The 16,785-nt window shown below is 35.5% G+C and overlaps 1 protein-coding gene across 1 annotated transcript in view; it reads right to left on the bottom strand.

Moving 5' to 3' along the window:
- Positions 1-2,241: 2,241 nt before the first annotated feature.
- Positions 2,242-16,785, bottom strand: part of LOC144449671 (neuronal acetylcholine receptor subunit beta-4-like) — a 36,863-nt gene continuing 22,319 nt past the window's right edge. The window contains exons 2-7 of the mRNA XM_078140245.1: positions 6,681-6,820; positions 6,077-6,121; positions 5,078-5,187; positions 3,774-4,645; positions 2,701-2,843; positions 2,242-2,436 (exon numbers count right to left, since the gene is read on the bottom strand). Coding sequence (XP_077996371.1) covers positions 2,290-2,436; positions 2,701-2,843; positions 3,774-4,645; positions 5,078-5,187; positions 6,077-6,121; positions 6,681-6,820 — 1,457 coding nt within the window. The 3' untranslated portion in view covers positions 2,242-2,289. The remainder of the gene's footprint in view (positions 2,437-2,700; positions 2,844-3,773; positions 4,646-5,077; positions 5,188-6,076; positions 6,122-6,680; positions 6,821-16,785) is intronic.

Here is a 16,785-nt window from a genome sequence, read left to right as displayed (position 1 = left end):
CCTGTCATTCAAAAATATTGATGACGTCATGACAAGATGTTGTCTTTTTTTTGTCAATCAATCCCAAACTAGGTACATTTAAATCATGTCGGTTTTCGATCACTTTTCTTATTTTTAGACAAATAAATTATTTTGTTTCAAAATATCCCTCGTGATTTCATGAAAATAAACAACTTTAAAATCCTGCTAATAAATCTCTTGTCGTTGCTTCTGTGATTGAAGCAGCAGCAAATAATAAATATGTTGTACATTTGTACATTTTGTTTTACCTGTGCACGATATCCAAGCATCACTCGTAAAAGTTGTTGCTGAACGTTGCTAACTACAGTTATGTTGTGAACAATTATTAATTATATACTAAATACTACAACCTGAATCGAATCGAATCAATTCATAAAATCATTTCTACATTGACAATCATAAACCGATTAGGAAATGTTATGTTAAATAAGGTAATGACGCGATTGCATTGTATATTTCAACTCAGACCACAGTCAAGTACTGTGAGCTTTCTATTCGTGCAGCTATGTCAATGGTCATATGTTTATTGTGAGCTGTCACATGTCCTGTACTTATGTCAATGGTCATATGTTTACTGTGAGCTGTCCTGTACTTATGTCAATGGTCATATGTTTACTGTGAGCTGTGCTGTACTTATGTCAGTGGTCATATGTTTACTGTGCGCTGTCCTGTACTTATGTCAATGGCCATATTTTTTCATGTTAGCTGTGCTCTACTTATGCCAATGGTCATATGTTTACTGTGAGCTGTGCTGTCAATGGTCATATGTTTACTGTGAGCTGTCCTGTACTTATGTCAATGGCCATATTTTTTCATGTTAGCTGTGCTCTACTTATGCCAATGGTCATATGTTTACTGTGAGCTGTGCTGTACTTATGTCAGTGGTCATATGTTTACTGTGCGCTGTCCTGTACTTATGTCAATGGCCATATTTTTTCATGTTATGCCAATGGTCATATGATTACTGTGAGGTGTCCTGTACTTATGTCAATGGTCATATGTTTACTGTGACCTGTGCTGTCAATGGTCATACGTTTACTGTGAGCTGTCCTGTACTTATGTCAGTATGTTTAATGTCAGCTTGCGCGTAGTAATGTCAATGGCCATATGTTTACTGTGTGCTGTTATGTACGTATGTCAATGGCCTTATGTTTATTGTGAGATTTTGTGTACTATGCCAATGGCCACATGTTTACTGTCAGCTTTCCCGTACTTATGCCAATGGTTATATGTTTACTGCGTCAAGTGTCAAGATCGCAAATTTAAAGGCATAATATGATGTAACCAAATCTACAAGAAATTCAAGATTGCCTTTTATTTTATAAAGTTAAAATATGCTGTCGGATAGTCTAGAAATGACACTCTTATGGGATCACCTCATGATAGTCAAGTACGTACGATTAAAGCCTTCAGACATCAGATACTGAATCATGAAACCCGTTTCTCGGTTCAGGCTTAAAACCAAGAGCAAGGATAACTACACACTTAACTTAAGAAGAATGCTTGCAGTCACCTGTGTCAATTATGTGTCAAGTTATGAGTCTAAGTTATTGGTAAAATATTGCAGTAAGTCATATCCAATCCCAGAGGTAATGTTGAAATATTATTGCACTGAATTAATATCAGTCAATAACATTTCATCTACAAGTCCAAGTATATCATTCAACTAGTACAATTTACATATATGTACAATGTGACCGGCACATTGATCTGTGTTGTCATATTGTACTTTGACCTTTGAACTTGAAGGTCACACGTTCATGGTGTTAATTTGTCAAGAAATCTCCATGGAGCCAGGGAAAAAATCAAATATACACGAGGTTGTATATTTTATGTAACATTTGGAGTGAATATGTCTTGTATTCGAAGGTATAGCATCTTAGGATCTCCTCCGCCAATGTCTATAATTTCAGGTGTGTGTGTGTGTGATGGATAGATATGTCCTGCACTGCACTCTGGCAATCAAGATGTCTTGAGATTCTACATACTTTCCAATGACTGCCATGGCAACATAGGAGTGAAGTGTGATTCCTATGCACAGCGTCAACAAGCTGCCGGAGTCGACGTGTAACGACAGCAAACTTCAAAGCGGTCCAAAGTTGCAGTTTTGATGTAACTCAAGCAACTATAATTTATCTCTTTTTTTTGCAAGCAGCACCAAACCATGGGCCAAGCAAATTAGATAGTGGAGCGCTTCACTTTGAAAAGCTGTACTGTAATAGTTCTCTTGCATAGTGTAATGGAACGTCAAAGTGTCTTGTGGTTCATTCACCCAAATAATTGCTCCTTGAAAAATTTTCCGGCCAGTGGCGCTTGTAGTAGAATACCTATCGTTCCAGAAAGACATACGGAACAAAAGATTACCAGAAATATGCGGTCGATTACCATAGCAACGTACTTCCAATCTTCTCGTAACTGAAAGGAAAGAAAAAATTATTCGAATTATGAAGATAACATGACAAAGACCTAACATATGTATTGTCCTCGGTGATATGTATTGTCCTCGGTGATATGTATTGTCCTTAGATGATATATGTATTGGAGATAGGTAACATGAGTGTCTAGGCTTGCTCAAGTCTCCAGGCTTTGAATAAAATATTTTTTCTGTCCTTTTGTGTGACATAATGACCTGAGTGATGATTACGAAAGAGAGAAGTGAATGCGCACATCTGTACTTACTCTGAGGAAATCTTCTTCGTCTGTGTAAGTGCTTGTGATATACATTATTTCTTGTATTGCTTTGTCAACGCTTAGAGCGTCGTTGGTATCGCCATCTGAAACTGAAGAGGGGAGATACTTGGGTATCGGAAGTGCTTGCGTCACTGCAAGGGAAACAGAAAAAGGAACATATAGGGATGGGTATACAATACACAGTATATAGCATATACAGTATACGTTAGTCACAGAATGGGGTAAAAGTGGGTGTAAGAGTCAGTAGGCATACATCTTGGGTACATGTGGGTTCTATGTATGGATAATGGGGAGATTGGGCTTTAAGTGAAACGAATAATGTATACTTCGGCTTTTCATTGGTTACACAGCCTGGGTACATATGGGTTCTATGTATAAAGCGGGAGGTTACATTTCAAAGCAATGTATGTTGACGGAATGTCATTTTATGGGACTACACATCACAACTCAGGTATTCTGACGACATCGAATGCGTGCAAGAAGTACAGACGACCGTAATATATTTTCCAGCATTCTTTTCACGTGACATAACAGATATGAGCTCCTTTAATACAATTTGCATTATATCACTGGCGGTGCACTCACTATATACAAAGTGACACTTTGAAACGTCATTCTCGAGCTCACACATTTTGGAAAAATAAAATTCGACAAATCTTCAACATTCGTTTAACCATATTTTAGTCAAACAAGTTACATGTTAATAAAATCGTAAGTATAGTCAATCTATACGCTAGCTAACGAAAATCTACTGCAAATATGCTATGTTTCAGTAATATATGACTTTAATTATCATTTCTAAATCATTCAGACTGATAAAATATAATTATGAATTGAAAGTATCACCAACATGTTCATGTACACATGCGCTTTTTAAAATCATAAACCGACCGACCCATCATATTTGAGGTGTTACGATGACAACATAGAATTAAGTACGGGCACCCTGATATAGTTTCACAACAGTTCTTAACAAATTATCATAATTAAATATCAATTATCAATTATAATTTCATGTTACGTTTTGGCATGTAAAATACTATAATAAGAAAACACCTTACCGTCATCACCATTATTTGCTATCATTCCATCTGCGTTCGAACGCATGCGTACTGTGAAGTTACTGCTGCTCGGACTCTCTATAACAATTCTATTAGAATCCACTCTTTTGTTATTTATTGCGTCCTTAGTTAGTGAAATGCCAACGTTTTTGTATCTGAAATTGTAATTGTCGGGTCTTTTCATACACAAAAATTTGGGAAGTGTGTCGATGAAAATTCGTCTGACCCATGGTGACATTACATGAGTTGATGGAGAGCGGTGATGAATGTTCAGCACAAACACTGATATAACAATTGATGACGTCACAAGAACCATAGTAAACAGGAGATATTTTGTTATCAGTGGCATGGTGTCAGCATTTGCAGGTATGAGTTTCGTAATCAAGAGCAGAAACACAGACAATGAGACGAGTACAGAAGTACATAATGACATTTTCTCGCCGCAATCAGAGGGCAGGTAAAATACCAATACACTGCAGAACGAAATGAGAGCACAGGGTAATAACAGATTTGCCACGTAGAAAAGTGGCTTTCTTCTGATCTGGAAGTCGAACGTTATATCCACATAAATATCATCACAGCAAGGGTATTTGACCACATTTCTCTTGCCAGGTGACTGGACAATATCCCATTCTCCACTATTCCAGTAGTCCCGCTGTGTAGCTTTGTCGCCTTCGGGTGACAAGTCAACCACAGTACCACTGTAAGTCCATGCTCCAAACTTCATCTTACACACTTGCTCATCGAAGGGAAAATATTCAACGTTTATTTTACAAGAACTTTTATAAATAGCCGGCGGAACCCATGAGACCGTTCCGTTGTAATACACATTAGCCATTGCCATGTTTTGAACGTCGTACGTACCATCAGCGCTGTCGAATAAAAATTAAAGACAACATCGTAAACCGAATTTCTTTGGACATTGGATGAACAAAGATTATTATGTTATTAATAATATGTTGAGATATCGTGTCCACAGACGGACACACATACATACATATGGACAGACTTAAAACCAGACAGACAGACAAACAAACATACATACATACATACATACATACATACATACATACATACAGACAGACAGACAGACAGACAGACAGGCAAAGCTATAACAACGTTCCCTTACGGAGGTGAAAAATAGTAAACGCATGAGACCCGATTGGAGAAAATGAAATAAACAGGTTTTATTTACAACACATAAAGTTAAAGTACTACTACTGTAATATACTAGTAAACGTCATATTGGAAAGTGTCTTATAAGGGTCACGCTAATTTACCATATTGAAGAGAAGTACACTTACTTATTATAAATAAGGATATCTGGTATCCATAGCAACTGTGCGGGAACTCGAATATTACGTATTCCGCCATAGTCCTCGGGTGTCCATTTCATATGGCTATCACTCCAGGACTACAATAAAAGTATTTGAACAATATCCATTGATTAATTGTGTAATATTAGGGACAAGATTAATAGTTCAATGTAGGATAAAAAAACAACTTAATTCTTTTTAGTTTGGTGATTGAACCATTTTTATTAGTTCTCATCCTACAAAAATGGTTTACTTTCAATGGATCTGTTTTGCACCCCTATTAAATACAAATATTTCTAAAAAAAAATGTCAAATTGAGAAATGGAAGAGGTTTTGCCAAAGTAAATGCATATCACTAAAATATAGTAAAGTGTCAACAAAAGATCCAGTTTTTCCTCACTACTGTGGCGTTGTATTCAACAATAATATATACTTAGTCTACTACTTGCTGATTTGAAATTTACTTGCTGTCTGAAACAATTTTCAATGTCGGCCAATTAGGGAACTTGCAAACCCGCCATGTTGAATGTTGCATCATGGGAAATGGGATACTAAATGCTAATAAATTAGTATTGTAAACAATATTGTTACATTGTTTGTAACCACAAATAATCAATTTATAGTCACCCTGACCTTTATGGGAGGTTTATTTTATTGGTAGCTCCAGATTAGGTATTATGATAACCACAGATAATCCCACAGTCCTTTGTATCTGAGCATGCTCAGTCTGGATTGCAAGTGCCCTATTTAGTTAAGAGGGGTGGGTGGGGGTCTGAGACCTGACTGTAAGAATTTTTGAACTATCGACATATGGTGGCGTTGGTCTTGTAAGGATGGATGAGATAGTGCAAGTGGCATGCATTCTCCTAATCGACAATGCAAATAAACTCATAACGTTAATTTCTGTAATGCGTTCCCTTACAACATGTATTGTGATTTGTTTGGGTCAAAGGTGAAAGGTCAAATAGTTACATATCTTCTACTTACGTGTCGAAGCCATACTTTTGTTGTCATGATCTGACTTTTCTCATTCTGAAAAGGAAAATATGTTTATGAGTTTTGGAAAAAATATCAAAATTAAAATCAACTGACGTGCCTATAGCTTGCATAGCAAACATGCTAATTGATCGTATTTACGTTGGTATACTACTGTACACTATGTAGTTATTGCTCTATTAGAATATGGAGTCTTGTCAGGCCATCATGCTACACTCAGGCCAAGTTGTATGCATTCGAACAGAAAATACATGATTGATTTCATTGTAATAAGACATCACCACAACGTGTATTTATTTACATACGCTACAATTGATTCTGAATTAAAAACATCCAATATCTTTTATTTTCCCTTTTTTTCAACACAACTATTTTGCGCAGAAAAAAAATGTTTTTCCTATCAACCAGAAATATTCGTAACTTTAAAATCTAGTACATGTACGTGTACTTGTACGTGAACGTGATAATTGACGTGTACGTGACAGGCCACTTTACATGTAACTCGTGTTTTTAACGGTTGAACGAAGAAAACTATTGTGAAATAAAATATACTAGTAAGTAAATGTTGACAGTACAAACAGAGGTTTCAACTTACCACGTCTATAATCTGAGATATTGCAAGGCCAAAGGTTATATTCAAAACATGATCTACGTCATCAACGGGAAGTGCTAGTTTATTATACAACTTGAAAAGCTCTTCTCGGAGTTTTTTCTCTGCTTCCGAAGCCAAGGCACCTGTTAGGATGAATAAGGGTAGTTAATTTTACAAGGTTATTTGTCTTCTGTAAGTTGTAACGTTTGTAAAAATTGAATGTATTTAAAGGACAACGTGTATGTACATATACATGTAAGGCCTGGTTTGAATTGTCTCTCCAAATCAAATCAAATCAGTTCAGTTTGTTTTCGTGTAGGGTCTTTGGTTTGGGTCAAGACCGCCGACAAGTTTTATCGACAGAAAACGCCCTCAAACGAGGTACTAAATATATATTTCGTTTGAACTCCTGCTCAAATATTCTGTCCATCTTCTCCATCTTCTCCATTCCCCCCCCCCTCTCTCTCTCTCTCTCTCTCTCTCTCTCTCTCTCTCTCTCTCTCTCTCTCAGACTCTTTGAATACTAGTTGGAAAGTAAGTCAAATTTTGTAGGTACTTTGTAGGTCGGTATTTTGAAAGGCTGTTAGACTTGATGACAGAAATTAACTATGAGATAAATGTTGGTTATTTCAATGGATAAAAATAAACCACATGTGTTACAAACGTTTGTTATAAGTGTTTGGCACATCAATGGCGATATACATTACACTCATTGAAGGAACTGATACCTACACTAAACAATTCTTAACGACACCATAGACGTTGGTGATGTCTGTGATGACACAAAACGAGATCATGAATAATTATGTTTTGAAACTCTTCTCAGCAATTATGGACAATACATTTTCCAACTTTCACTTTTCTAGATGCATGTGGATGTGACGTAGCATTTTGCAATTTTCTGTTTGTAAATGTCGTGAGTGAAAAAAATTGTTTGATGTTAATAAATTTGTTATTAATTTCAGTTGTTGTACATTCACATTGATAATTTATTTTAGATGTCTTTTTGATGTTGGTTGGACACTAGTAGATGTGTTTCGCACCTGTTTATATAAGCAATCTCGCAAACATGAGCATGTATTTCTGTTGAGGGTATGTGAAATAGAGATGTCGTAAAGGGTACGTGAAATATCGCCGTCGTAAAGAGGCTAGCGTTTTATGTACCCTTTACGACAATACTAGCCTCTTTACGACAATGACATTAGTATGTTTTATAACAAAAAAACACGATAAAAGTGAATGACTGACCTCAATTCATTTGCTAAATTTATGAGGACGTTTATTATTTGACATACTGACAATTTTGACACGTAAGACTCGAATGTGGCACGACATGTATTCAACTACTATACAATCACACAAAAAGCGAAGGCTCCACTTTCGGCAGTAATTCACACAAATTAAATCAAATTAGTTTAATTGATAAAACTAATGAATAAACTAACGCTAACAAACTGATTAAACAGTTTCTTCCCATCGAGGCTTTTTATTCTTTTGACATGAAATCAAATCTAACATAAAATGTTTCACGATCCCAATGAGAATAATTTTTAATACTACACAAATGTTAACGTTTAAGTTAATATACAACACAAAGTGTTTTCCAAATATTAACCTTAATATACTGTGAAACCAAACGAAAGGGTCGACTTGACTGATTAGAAAACACTGGAGAAAACGATATATATTAAAGTTGCCATACGGATGAAGATTTGTGTTTTTATTGGATTTTTAATTTATAAAACAATTTCATCATGGCTTCCTACTTGAAAAATCAATGAGAAACTACACATGACAAGTCGTTGTTTTTAACTAAATAAACTGCAAACGATTAATGAATGTGTAAAATCTTTATTAGTGTACGTACAATAACACTTTTTATATAATTTGTTTTAGCTTGTTGCAATGTATTGAGCTACAAACACAGACTTTGTCGTTTCACATTGAGTTTTCAAGGAGGAAGCCAGGATAAAATTGTTCTATAAATTAAAAAAAAATGACCTAATTCTTATCCATATGGCCACCTGGGGTAATTACGTATGCTTCTCATTCAGTTACAACCTCCCGCTGCTTCACGTTAGCCCAAAGCTTATCGCGTGGTCTATCCATTTCATGTGTGGTTTGAAAGGCTGGCCCTGGGATAGTTTAGTCTAGTAGATAGCTGCTCGTATAGAATTTTGCTATCTGGATTTCAGTAGCCGGGGAGGTGGTAGAGAAAAAGCACGAAAGAAATCCACATACAACTGATGATTCTAGGCTAGAGCTGGTGAGACCACGACAAATCTATGGGTTAGCCCAGACTTTACTAAACAATAACACTCCTCATAGCACTAACTTTACAAGTCACCGTGTATGTTTAAAACAACAGTTTCAGCGATTTGAATGTATGCATGGGGTATCCTTTACAAATATTTCACCAAAGCAACATCAAGCTGCTAGAACAAGCTGAGAACACGAGCGACAATCCTGTCATACTACAGTGTGTGTTTACATTATGTAATACATATGTGTGTCGGCTTTAAATAATATTTGTTATATTAGAAGGCATAAATCATTATATACACAATAACTAGTTTAATGTTCTTTCACAGGGCATTGACTTCTGTTACGAGATGTTCTGTGTCAATTGGATCGAATTGAATAATAAAAAAGCTAAAGTTACTGATGAGACTTGGTTTTTTTCTCTCTGGAGACCACTTTGTTTAATGACGATCGTCATATAAAACATGAAATGATAGGTTATCGACCTTTGGTCTTTACAAGAAAACCTTATCCTCCCGTGCAATCAACATTTGAACGTTCCATGAAAGAACACAGCGAATACCTACATCTAACAACATAATCACATTTTATATAAATTTAATTATCCATTAATAACATTAATTGAATGATTGGATGAATGGATGAACGAATGAATAGATGGATGGATGAATGAATGAATGAATGAATGGATGGATGGACGAACGAACGAACAAATGAATGAATGAATGAATGAACAAACGAACGAATGAATGAATGAACGAACGAGCATGAGTTATTGAGTGAGTGAGTGAGTGAGTGAGTGAGTGAGTGAGTGAGTGAATCTTTATTTACACTTACAAATAACAGAACAACTCAAATGTCGAATTCACTTTGGACATTTCAAAATAATACAAGAGAAGCTATGAAATAGTCCTATATCAACTAATTGAGTCTTGCCACTCAGAAAACATTATGTATGTATGTATTACGGTTGTGTCCACTTGTCTACACGTAATCTTGTATGTCTGTCAAACAGTTCAAATGACTCATTTCAATCATCATCATTAGACTAATTATCAGTATGCTTTCTTTCACGACTAGCCACGTCAATCAAATGCCTCAGAAACTTCTGACAAGTCATTTTAGCCATCACATTCTTCCAACGACTCCATTGAACTAATAGACCAAACTATAACTACCCCTATTATAATTCTGTACTTGTGTCTAAGGATATGGTTTTATCGGTCACAACGATTCCTTCTTAAGATGCAATGTCTATATTGTATAAAATCCTCATTCAAAAATCATTAAGTACTCTACCGTAATCAAAGGTATGTGAACATACCAAATTAATGACCAATTGTATTTAATTAATTATATTATATTGGTGAGCTATTTGACATGGGAGATGAGTATAGGAAGTTCCCGTGGTTGTACTGAATGCGAAATCGTGACATCGTGACTTGTTGTCAGTTATGAAGTACGAGCACGGCTAGTTCAAACTCTGGTCTTATAATACAATTCCAAATACGTGGAATTGATAATGCTCTAAATTGATGCGGTAAGTACAGAACTTACTGTCATCCTATCACCAAATGCACTGAATTGCGACTATGTAAGTGTACTCATCGTTAGACCTACAGTTTGAGTGTAAGTCTGAAAATTACACTGATTTCTGTGAACCAAAATGTAAATAAGAGTTGAGATAAAACAAACAAGGAACATTCGTTCTGTAAGAAGTCCATCATACTTGTAGGTACAGGTAGGATCTGGATCGCTGTATATGGCAAGTTTATTTGCATCGATCTAGTGTCAAAGGTCACCCATCGTCACCATGGGTACACATCGTATTTTAGACTTATTTAACTATTCCGCTATGTAATCTTTGTAATCCGTTGAAAGATAATATGATTAGAAAGTGTTTTTTGGAAAGTCACCAGATTAGTTCTTGATAACTTCTCTTTTTGTCTGCATATCGCGAATGTGTAATTATTTGACGAATTTGATGACAAAATTCAATGTTTAAACCTGGATGTTCATGGGAAGACAAAAGAAAACAAGATTTAACTCAACAATACGTTGTTCTAGATCTGTTGGATAGACTGGACGTTTTATTGGTGTGTATAGAATCATACTTAGATTGATTCTAGACTTTAGGCTTACACGGGTAATGGCTTAGTTAGAGATACTATCAACTTTATCATTACCTCTGACGTTTAACGTAAGTATCTCGCCTAATCTGTTTACAAATTGGAAAGTGGAGTCATGCTCACTCTCTCTCGAGGATAGTTAAAGTTCAGTTACTGAAAGAATGCATACATATATTGCAAATCAGGCATCCTTTCTACCACCACCACCACCACCACCACCACCACCACCCCACCATCACTGCCGCCGCCGCCACCACCACCACCACCACCACCACCACCCCACCATCACCGCCACTACTACTACCACTACCATCACTACCACAACCTCCATCACAACTACCATCCCACTACCATCAACACTACCACCACCACTGCCACCACTACTACTACTACCACTACTACCACCACCAGCACCACTCCACCACCACCACCACCACCACCACTCCATCACCACCACCATCACCACCACCACCAACAACAACAACAGTAGCAACAACAACAACAACAACAACAACAACAACAACAACAACAACGACGATGATGATGATGATGATGATGATGATGATGATGATGATGATATGATCGGTGTTGTATGACAGAAGGGGAATTGTTTATATAATCTGATATCTTTACAGATTCTCTGTGCAATTGAAATGCCAAATTGGAGTTTGTCTTGCGATCGCGATGCACAGAAATGAAGTGTCCATAAATTAATTCTCATAGTGGACAAAACAAGTTCTACTCTGTATTACAGGAATAGGCAAGTTCGGTTATTTCATCGTGATTCTTGAGCTAATTACATTATTGTACATATTTTACTTATGAATGTCAAGTTTGGCGAAATAACGTAGAAATTAGGAATAATATAATAATACAGAAACACTGTAATAGTTTTTAATTAAGAATAATTATTAACATAGAAATATTAAATAATGTTTAAATTAAACAGTGTGGGAATAGGTTAACAGTAACGATTCACATTATTTTATGTATTCTGGAAGTAATTTTTCAGGAGAAAGTTAAAATAAGTGAACTGAATTCTGTAATATTTCCATGTCAAGGTTGTATTTCAGTTTTCTCTGAATTCACTCAATTGTTACATGGAAATAAAAGAAAATTACTTTAACTTCGCAAGACGATAAACGAACGTAGTAATACAGAATTGGTCTAGTGGTTGTCATAGTTACGTTGGCGCCATGTTTTTGTAGTGTAAAGTTATTGCTACTCATGATATAGGAGAAACCTTTATACAGACTGAATATATTTGTTATTGTATGAAGTATACTGCAGGGTGGTTTATTGCGTGAAAAGTCAGAGGCGCAGAGAGCATACAAAACGCAATACAGAGACAGTGTGAAGATGCTGTCAAATACAATTTAAAATGAAAGTACATGTATTCTCTACATTTTTTGCATAGTATATAAAAACAGATAGTTGAAAAGGGTGTGTTACATTGGTGGTACTTAAAGATAAGATTGTTGTTGAACCAAACTGGTAAAAGATCTGTCAGTTTCTGATACCGAGGACACTTGGCTAAGAAATGTAATGTAATTCAGTTTCAACACACAACTTGATTTGCCAAACGCAAAAACTACAGAATCTTTGGTCCTCAGGCATATTATAATGGGGTCCCATTTCAATACTTAAATCGTGATATATATATATATATATATATATATATATATATATATATATATATATATATATATATATATATATATATATATATATATATATATATATATATATATATATATATATATATATATTTGTGTGTGTGTGTGTGTGTGTGTGTGTGTGTGTGTGTGTCTAATTTACTTCCGTTGGGTTAAACAGTACATTAGCTGACCAAAATATGGCTTCAACAACTCCTCCATACCGTGACATATATTTGTAACCGGGAAAAGAAATCACAGCGCTGTTCCTTTAACTGGGTCACTTATCGCCTATCATACCTTATATTGCCACACCATTAACAAAGATGCTTCTCCCTCCTTAGCTAAATCTTAAGTTCTAAAGAGATTACTGGAATCCTCTACTCAATGTGATGGATACTGATGGGATAAGATAGATCTTGGTTCTTACGATCTCACTATGTCATGTTCCTGGTCAGCTCGGATATGACTAAAGCAGCGTATGATCTGTGTTTTGCAAGAATATAATTTGTGTATTGTGTGTCAAACCAGTCCTTGCCATCTTATTCTACACTTGTATATGGCATAGTTTATTTGGTTGGCAGACAAAGCTAATGTTAGTCGACCTGTAAGTCAGTAATAGACACAGGTAAATGTGTATACATGGACATAACTTTGGCGAACAGTTTTGAAGTGCATGCGTAGGATGTTTTAGTAAATGCTTGTTTTTATAAAACCTGGACTTGCATCTTCTAAATTTGAACTTACATTTATAATTCAGCCAGATTCAAATTATTTAATCCATAAGGGATCAACCGGATGTAGCAATGGCTTCAATTAAATCGTAAAATGACGCTATAATAGATGACTAAAATGTAATGTATTTGAGTATAAGGTAAAATGTATAATTCTAAAATGAATGGATAATCTCTACTACACGTTTCACAGGCCTTTTCCCCCCAGAGTGAACAAACCTTTGAAATGTTGACTTTTGGACTAATTCTTTTCTTTGAAAAAAAAACAATCGACTTCTTTCATTACATGTGTCAACCATATAGCGTCAGAAAAATCCAAATCTCCTCAATTCTATCAATTAAATAGTTTGTGAAGATTTGTTCATGTTGAATTTATTTTTCCCCTTATGACAAAATTAACCACATAAGTACCATTTACAAATGTGACCACATCAATTAGCACAGTTGATCTACTTTCAATGTACACGTAAGTTGACATATTACACTAAAAGGCAACTACTGGTACGATGGTTTGTGGAGGTAAACTTAGTAAAAGTATATATTCGAAATCTCCCATTTTCAATCAATGTTGTTAATTTTTTTATATCTTCCAGAATCTATGAATTAAAAGTTGATATAAAGTATAAAAAATTAACGAATCGGTTAATGATGAGAATAATTGCTGTTACTATCATTGTGGCAATTGAGTGACATTTGTACAACATTTGATCATGAATTGAAAACATCGATGTGAAAGATACTATATAGTCTTAATAAGACCCTCTAGCTTATTGGCAAATTGACATAGCACTTTGATTGACAGGTTTGGAGGAGAAAACACGAGTTGACACAGCTTGGACAGGATAATAAGTACACATCCGACTATCGTTGCTACTTCAATCGTTAAACTCTGATTGCAAAAAATGTTAACAAATGGTTATTGTTTTGCCATTTTCATGAGAATGACGTGTGAATGTGTCCCTTTAATTACAACTGCATTTCATGGAAAATTTTGTACATACTAAAATTTGTCGTTGGCGTTACCGTTGGTTCGGTCGATCTATTTCTTCATCATAGATGCCTTGTTATGCCCTGCATGTATTTGTAAAGTTGGGCTTAATGGTGTCATGGTATGATACATAGGTAGGAAGCAAGATACATATACCGTAATAACTATGTTAACTAATAACTCCAAACAGCCTTTATTATGGAACAGATCGCTGAACTCGACTATATAACTAATTGTATATGAACTCAATATGTCCTTTGTGTCGCTATCTATATGTATATTTTGTTTATGGGATGGTATTTGTTAATTCTATGCACACTTGGTAAAACACAGACAAAGCTCTCCACTGACCATACTTGAAATGACACCAAACGATTGAATTGAGAAATCATTTCTGAAATATACAACAACTGTGTATGTTGCATAATTTGCCAACGTGTCTTGAGATATCAAGATAAATTTGTACCACAGGAAATATGCTAAATAACTACACAGTTATGTTACAACGTGTTAACGGGTCTAATAGTTACACCACCTTTACTACAAAGGGGATGTTTCACCCGGGTGGCCGTCAGTTTTACGTGATTATCAACTGTGTTTCTGCCCTGGAGCCGAAGTCAGACGACCAAGCATAAAATGCGTAATGGCACACATTTAAGTATGCATAGTCGCATTCCAAGCTTACACTGCACACAAATATTAATGGCGCTGTCACATTTGCTCCAGATAATTTTATGGTTCACGGATTCCTATCATGGAACATTCATATTTTACTTCGTTGACAAGTGTCTGACGTCATTGCTAGGTCATTACGTCATCATGCAGGCCTTTCAATCAGTAAATCAGAGTATTTACACATCGGTCCGAGTAATTAAAATGTCGTACAATAGTACATGGTGTGTGTGTGTGGGGGGGGGGGGGGCTACAAAGGGAAATGAAAGCAGCGATGTTTTAAATGTTGATTTGACATGGACAAAGTGGAAGGTGAATTGTGCACACAGTGAAATTTACGGTGAAATATACACGAGTCGGTATACACTAGCACTGAGGTTGACAAACTTTCAAACGAATTTTAATTTGCCCATTTTGGAATTTTCGTTTGTTAAATATATATATTTCATAACTGCCTCCGTTTCTGTAGTTTATGAATATAGTATTCAATACTCTGTATTAATGGCATAGCGATGTGGTTAATGTAAAATTGTCAAGACTGCTCTTTTGTTCATTAGCAATACATAGAAATCCAAAGCCATTAGCAATATGGCTGACAAGCCATTGCATCACGTGACCTACATTCCCCTCAACTAGAAGTAATTTAGGTCAGAAGTCTTTCCTTTCCTTTACGCTGACAATAAAGGAATAGTTAATTACAACCCAGGGACTTTCCTATACCAAGGGTCATTAATAAAAAAAAAGTTACCACGCAATGTTTATATTTATAAAGTCTTGAACATGAAATGTCTTTTGAGGATATAGTTACATACATTTACAGTATACTAGTAAATCACAGCCATGCAAACATTGGTGCCGGAGTGGTATTAACATTCATTAGTTGTCTGTGAGTTGGTAGTGATTTACTTGATGTGGCTGTTCACTTATGGTCTAGCGGAATATTTCAGCGAGGAATATTTTATTGTTTGTCTAAAATATGCAATCTAAGTTATGCTCACATTCCATCCTTATTGACGAATATTTGGAAATTTATGGACTGCACAATGTTTGTCACTGTTTCTCATTGTTTGAATATTCCGAGCGAATATTGTGCGCTACTTATAAACTATATATTTCTAAATAGGTTGAAACATTACGGTTTTTAATCGCATTATGCATAATATTTCAAACACTTTGCCAAATCGACGTAAATCTGTATGTCATGAACTCAACACTTCTCCCCACATGAAAATGAACAAAAACTTTCGTGTTATGCATACTATGTAGCCAATGTTCCAATGTATTGACATCGCCACAGTATGAAACACTAATATTTAATGGTGTTATTTGATGACCGCTTTAAGGTCACTAAAGGTCAAAGGTTAACAAACACATTGAAGTAGCTTTAGTGATTTTAACCTAATACTTTAAATGGGTCTCTAAATTTATTTTTGTAGTGCTACTTACAGTAAATATTATCTGTAATGTCCCCGAGTTGTTTTGACAGGACGCAGATGTACAGTCGGTCAGCTTCTTCCATATTTGTTTAATATTAGCATACTCTATACAGTGGTTTACAAAGCATAGTGTGTTTCCCCTTGGGGTAATGTACGGTTGTCGCAAAAAGGCCCTGTGTTGTTATGATTATGATTGTTTACTAAGTATGCGTCTATGCGCCATATTTGTTCA

The sequence above is a fragment of the Glandiceps talaboti genome, chromosome 18 (genome assembly GCF_964340395.1).
Source record: "Glandiceps talaboti chromosome 18, keGlaTala1.1, whole genome shotgun sequence".
NCBI classification, from domain to species: Eukaryota; Metazoa; Hemichordata; class Enteropneusta; family Spengelidae; genus Glandiceps; species Glandiceps talaboti.
Note: the sequence above shows the minus strand (reverse complement) of the source record. Positions and strands in the feature narration are given on the sequence as shown.